The sequence below is a fragment of the Notothenia rossii genome, assembly GCF_949606895.1.
Source record: "Notothenia rossii genome assembly, chromosome: 11".
Lineage (NCBI taxonomy): Eukaryota > Metazoa > Chordata > Actinopteri > Perciformes > Nototheniidae > Notothenia > Notothenia rossii.
The window spans coordinates 8,855,802-8,862,717 of record NC_136910.1 but is presented as its reverse complement, the minus strand read 5'-3'; the positions used below and the strand labels follow the sequence as shown (position 1 = coordinate 8,862,717).

Genomic DNA, 6,916 nt, shown 5'->3' with positions numbered 1-6,916 from the left:
GTACCATCTCTGGCAACTGTCCATTTCTCGCTAATTAAAAAATTGATTTAGTAATAATGCTCCTCTTTTCTCAAGGCTCAGGCCCTCTTTCAGCTCCTCACCCCAGGCCATACTGTACCGTACTGCGTCAGGCCGATCCACTTCAGGCCCCATCTGGTGGCATTTAGCACCAGCTTCCCCGCCTCCGCACTGATCTCCGGTCCACATTAACTGCCCTAATTTGTCTGCCAAAGCCCACTCTGATTGCTACCATGTGATGCTATGTGAAAGGTGAGGGATGCCTACTTATCTGTGAAGACGGACAGAGAGAATGGGGAAAGTGGGGGTTTGAAAAGGAAAGGGGCAAGCAAGGTTAGGGAAAGAGGTTGAGAGAAGAAAGGAAAGTGATTAGAGAATGACATGGAGAACAGAAACCCCATGACAGCATGGGAACGCTGGATGGGTTAGCGGTTGAGACGACTCATGAAATGTGTTAAAAGTGAACTTTGTGGTTTTGTGGAGACGGTAGCTTTCCTCCCCCAGAGACGACAGTGAAGAGTCCAGAGTGAGATGTCATCAAGCCCCACAGTTCAGCGGGACTTCAGTTGTCAAGCTTCGATGCAGGCCCACATAATCCCCCAGTGAAAATAAAAAAGATTCCATTCTGAGACTTTTTATTTTCCTCTGAGTCCACTTCTCATGTAAAGGACCAGGAATTCTGCAAGCTGGCGGGAATTGTGGTCGTTGTCAGCATTGTGACAGTTAGACAAGTGAAGATCTATAGTGCTTGCACGGGGCTTGAGGAGCTTCTTCTTATCATGGAGCTGACTGGTCTCCTTAAAATTACGATGATTACAAAACTGCATTGTCAATATTGTTCTGAGAGAAAAAAAAATTACATTTCTAAATTAGCATGCTAACATTTGCTAATTAGAACAGAGAACAACTTTTGGAATTGGCATGTTAGTGTTAGTCCGAATAGTATTGACAAATTATATTTGACTTTTTGTGCAAACATTATTCTGTATAATTAGAAATCACTTTATGAATGCAGAATCTCTAGGCAACAGGACAAGGCTTTGGTAGTGTAGGTTGTAGTGGTTCTAATCCGAATAGTTTTAACCAATCACATTGGAACTGGGTTTTGTTGAATTGAGAAAAAGTATGATAAATCAATGTCAAGGGCAAAGGAGGTAAAACACATTGCCGCAAATGCAATTTCAGAACCCATTGAGCATAGTTTGACAACAATTCATTGCATTATTTTCCTAAAATTAGCTATTAAGTTGGCTTCTTGTTGTCATCAATGAGCAACGCACATAGGAGGAAGACTTTGGCCAGATGTCTCCTACTGTGGAAACCCTGAAATATATTGCCAGTTTTTCCCATGGGCTAATCGTCATCAGGGTTTAGGATGGGACAAAGAATTGAATTGATGATTGCCAATACTTTGAAAATAACTTCATTTCAAACTTAACAGTAAATGTATTCTCTCCAGAGTTGAATGACGCCAGGACTAGACACCATCTTCTCCCCATGTTCCATAGGCAAAGATATATCCATCTGACTCCAGATTGACATCAACAGGCGTGTTACGGACTTTCCATATCTTCACCAGAGTCAACCTGCTCTTGGCTTCTCTTTCGAAGCTTCAGCTGATGCGTGACTCGACTGCAGCTGCTCAGCAGGACGTGATCCTGCCAGGAAGACCCCCTTCCCCGAGACCCATCACAGGTAACGACAGCTCCTCCATCATTATTCCTCCAACATGTCTAAATCGGCCATGGATATTTGAACTTAAATGTGTTGATGTAGTATTCAAAATAGTCAGAAAGTGAAAGACTTGAACCATGGTGCTTTTTCTATTGCTCTTTGACATTCAATCACTCAATGGCCCAATAAATACTTGTCATTTACAGACTTGGTAACTCTTAAAAAACAATGTCAAACTGTGCTGCTTCCCCGGAGAAAATAGTGCCCCGTCACTTCAGAGCACTCGCACAAAATGATTTTCAATTCATCCCAAATAAGTCTTCAAAATAAAACAAATTATGTTCAATTACACAAACACCACCTCAACCCCAATTAATCGATTAAGGGAGATAGTGTGGTTGGATTGCGAGGAAGGATATTTGGAAGAGGAAGGCTTCCTAAGGGGGAGAGGGGCACCCTTCCTCCCCCCCGTCCACCAGAGGAAGTTCTGGACAACCAGGGCCTTGTGTCTGCCAGGGAAAGCAGGAATCAGGCTCTTGGTTCAACAACACAGGCACCTGTGAAAATATGGGCAGCACACCACGTATCAAACCAAATAAACTCACCTTGGCGTGGAGCAAGGGCACGCTCTGATGACAGATGCCACTCGGCAGCCACGCCCGCAAGCCAATAAAACACCTCGCTAGCGTGATGGTAGGGCTGAGGACTAGATCTGGTTTTCGTGCCATAGAGGCTTCATTTGTGTAACATCGCGTGCTTATAAATTCTGGCTGAAGCACAAATGAATGGCAAACAAAGGTTAAACTGTGTGGAAGGTTCTGATCTGCAAAAAAAAAAGCATATAGAGACTATTCTAGGAATAAAAAACCGCAGCAGTTGCAAAACATCAAACTACACATAGAAGGAGCAACAGAGGCAGTCATTTTAATAAAGGCAAAATTCCTATGAGTGTGTGTCACAGTTCAGTTGCTTGCTGAGCTGTGTAGGACCCAAGGCTTGACATGGTTGTGTAAAACCAGAGGAAACCACACTTCCCGTCCTCTACTCCTGTTTCTTGAGCGGTTATAGCTGATGCCAAGCTACGGCCAGGGCAACACAAGCATCGCTTCATGTGGTATAACCAGAAAGACATCTCGATTTACTTTGGCACACCAACCTCAGAATTACTAAGCCGACTGAGACCCTTAGGCGCTCAAAGGCACAGGCGACATTTCAAGCAAGGGTCATCCTGGCATTAAATAAATTACTAACCCTAACCCTATTTTATTTTTATCTTGACAGGAAGAGCAGTCCTATTGGTTTGAATGTTGATGAGCTTTGGAGTGTTGCGAGGTGTTGGTAAGTCGTTGTTTTTGCGAGCATTTGTTTCAGTGGCAGAAAAAAGCGAATGGAAAAACAATCCATACCAGAGAAATTGGCCAGATAATCATAACCACTCGCTGCATAACCAGACAAAAATCCTTTCCTCTTTAAAATACAGTACATTTCAGCCTCAGGGAAACCGGACTGAAAAGTATTTCACAAATGATTTCCATCATAATGTTCAGTGAACCTATTTATATCTTTTTAAACAGATTATGGTTATTTTTACCTTACAGTTTCCATTATGTAAGAATGTCATATTTGGATAATTTTACCATATGAGCTTGTCTTGATGAAGTTCGTCTAGGAATGTAAACGTATTTAGCCTCACTAAAGCAATTTATAACTGAAATTAAGATGGGATGCTTTGCTTTGAAGTTTCCATCCAAAGGACCGGCAAAAACTACATTTGTACATTCTTTTTTTATGAAAGGCAGGTGTTCAAACCGTTCCACACAACACGAGCAATGATATTGTGAGATATGGGACTGTCAGTAAGGAGCAATAGAGAGGATCTTTGAGTAATGCTCCACCTGAATGTGCACCTGTCCTAGCGGTCCAAGAAACCCGAGATTGGGAAGGGGGCAGGGAAAACCCCACCGAAGTGATTGTGAAAGGGCCAGATGTGTGGAGTTTTTTTATATATTTCAACAGACTTTTGTGTGTTTTGCTCAACACACCATCTTTTAAGCAGCGAGACATCGTTATTCTACACTCTTGTTGTAAAATGAAGACCTCTTTCAATTCTTGATAACCCTCCCTGAACCATCATGCACTCTCCTGTGAACTCTATATATATTTTCTCTCATTCCTCATGCTTTGAAAAGTCAACACTGATGTTCATATATGAAGGATAGGATGTTTACATAGCCCACTGACAAAAGCAGGCCATTTTGCAGAGAGATAAAGCAGCTTTGAGCATAATCAAAAACACAGCAGACCTGAACGCAACATCATGAAGAAGCACTTAAGTCCTGAATCCAACCATATCCGCTCTGCTGCAGCGCTAGAAACCTACAAATGACAGTTATCTCTGGGGTCGAAGGTCAGGAGGCAGGCGGGCTATGTGTGCCACGGTGCCATGACAAAGTTATGATTATTATTTCAAGGTTGAGGTGAGGATAGGGTTATTGGGGGAAAGGGAGTGGGGCCGCCCTACCACACAAAAAGCATGCATAATAACAACCAGGTGAGAGGGCTTCGTAAGCTCGCTGGAATGCAAACGACTCCTGAAGCTCTGTGTGATTTGCAAATATAAAAAACGGGATTAAAAGCGAGCAAGAATAGAAATGGGATTTTGTTGATGTCTTCTTGTTGTAAACACCATAGGGGAGAGCGGGGTAATGTGAGACATTTTTTACATTTGCTCTCCTGTAGGCGAGCTAAAATGATATATCAGTCAAATTTACACATTTCCCATTAATTCAGGATGTTTCCTAGCACTGGAAATGATCAGAATGTCTTCAGGACAAAGGGCAGTGAAAATATGATTGTTTTTTAAAAAGTGGTCTTGTGTCTCACTTTACCCCAGCTAAGGGGTGAACTGAGACAGACTAGAGAAATCAAGGGGGTAAAGTGAACCACTTACCTTTTCCACTTTTAAACTACAAAAACAACACATGTTGTAACAGTTAGAATCCTGACAGATAGATTGACAACCACACATTCCAAAACTAATGTCGGATGCGCAACATAATCATGGGGATTGGTCAATTTAGCACATTTTTTAAACAAAGTAACTCCAAACAAAGTCAAATACAACATAATATATTTCAAAGTGTTTTAATAAACATTCAATTAACCATTTAAACAGTTAGATTAGAACACGATATGATATGAACATCAGCCGCATATTTAAACAAGGCCTACTCTACATTCCAGCCCTGAAGGTTACAGGGAAAGGTGAACAGTTGCTCTCTCCGTGTTGTTCCTCCAGGCCTATTAGGTTGAGGCAGCTTCTTCACCACATCACCTTTAGGAACATGTGCCACATCCTTTTCTTTCATAGCAAACGTGGGTCTCTCCCACTCTCTGTTGTTTCCCTGGATTTTTCTGAGGAATTGGGTTAGTATTTCGTCCCCCTCAACCTTCTCAACCATGCCAACATAACGGATACTTCGGTGTTTTGTGGCAAAGTTGACGAGGACGAAGTCACCCACGGACAGATCTTTGTTTCCGGGGTCACTCCTCTCATCTTCAGAGCTCTCAAAATCATCCTCAAATGGGACAGGGTCATCACTCTCCTCCGAGCTGCTATCTATGATTTTCTTCTTGGGTGCCTTCTTTTTCGGTTTTCCCTTTTCTTTGCTATTTTGCTTTTTCCCTGCTAGTTTCTTTTGTCTCTCTTCATAAGCCTGTTCTATGATTTGCTTCTCTGGAGTATCTGTTAAGATGGCTGTCTTCACACGCTTTCGTTTTGTTTGTCCTCTGGGGGGACATTTTGGAAGTGGTATGATTTCCTGAGGAGACACATATCCAGGTCGTGAGACAGCTGGTGAGGCACATCCATGTGGACCATGCAAAGTGGATGGAAAAGCATCAGCGAGTGGAATAGCATCTGCAGCAGGTGGTTCATCTGCAGGGGGTGGATCATCTGCAGGCCGTGGACCATCCGGATCATCTGAAGTGGATGGACCAGTGGATGCAGGCCGCAGCTCAGGGTTTGGCCGGTCTGACACCATGGATGGTGCAAACGCCTCCTCAGGGAAAATATCTCTGTTATATGGGAAGATCCCAGTGGACTTGAAGCCAGAGGTGATATTGCGTGGTGTCACTGCTGACAAGAAGGCCTCTTTCACAAATCCTGCAATCTGATAGATGGAGACTGTTTTGCCAGGGTTAGATCTCATCCACCCATCAAGAGCTCGGCTGTATAGGGTCTTGAACGGGCCATACACCGTCACGTCGAGAGGCTGCAAGCGATGGGATGTGTGGGGTGGGAGGGTGAGCAGAACAATACCATTACTCTTTGCTTTCTCCACTGCCTTGAGTGAGATGTGAGCTCTCAGATTATCCAGGATTAGCAGCATGGGATGGTCAGGAGTGCACTTAGTGTGCTTTATCAAGTGATCGAGGAACTCAGGCCAGGTGTCTTCGTTCATCCATCCTGTTCTGGTGGAGGCACCTTTGGCTCCTGGAGGTGCTCCTATCATGAAGTCGTCCTTAAACCTAACTCTGGGGAAGACAAACATGGGAGGTATGGCATTCCCAGCAGCATTCACTGCACACACCACAGTCACCAGTTCTCCTCTCTCAGCTGATGTGATAGAACCAACTTGCTTTTTCCCTTTCTCTGTCACAACCTGAATCAAGTAGAAAGTTTAGAATCAATGGCATGTGCAATCAGTAGGCTACTATTGGTCTAAAGGTACATTTTATTTTGTTGCAGTCCATTCATTTTTTTCTAGTTCACAGGCTCACAACATTACTAATAGCATTAGTTTCAGCATTCTGCCAATAGCTAGCTGGTCATTATCACAAGCCACTCAGTATCAGTCTGCTGCTCTCTAGTAGCTTACCTGCCGTGGCTTTTGTACTGTAAAGACGCCTGTTTCATCCACATTGTAAATCATGTGTGGAGGAAATGTGTGTCTGTTAAAGAAGAGAGGCAAGGGAAGAACCTTATCAGAATCAAAACCAAATCTTACAGGTAAAGCCTCCATAAAACATTTGCAACTAAAGAATTAATTCTGTCACCTGTCCATCACTACAGCCAGATTTGTAAAGAACTCCCCCACTGTAGTCTTATTGAAGGCTGTAGCCCTTCCCAGGGATGTTGCCTCCGGAGTTCGGACAAAGAGATGGCGACGGGCTAGAAAGCTGCCAAACCACTCTACTCCTAAAGAGTGGACAATTCGTTATA

At 43.3% G+C, this 6,916-nt stretch overlaps 1 protein-coding gene across 2 annotated transcripts; it reads right to left on the bottom strand.

Moving 5' to 3' along the window:
* Window positions 1-4,905: 4,905 nt before the first annotated feature.
* On the bottom strand, window positions 4,906-6,899 carry LOC307025526 (uncharacterized protein). 2 transcript variants are annotated; one of them, XM_079660251.1, is made up of 3 exons: window positions 6,751-6,899; window positions 6,573-6,645; window positions 4,906-6,356 (listed from the first exon to the last, which is right to left on the bottom strand). In XM_079660251.1, the coding sequence occupies exons 1-3, from the start codon at window positions 6,756-6,758 to the stop codon at window positions 4,920-4,922; spliced, it is 1,518 nt and encodes a 505-aa protein (XP_079516377.1). In that variant the 5' UTR covers window positions 6,759-6,899; the 3' UTR covers window positions 4,906-4,919. The 2 variants fall into 2 exon arrangements, with proteins under 2 accessions (XP_079516377.1, XP_079516376.1); XM_079660250.1 differs by having other exon boundaries at window positions 6,573-6,899.
* Between the last annotated feature and the right edge of the window lie 17 nt (window positions 6,900-6,916).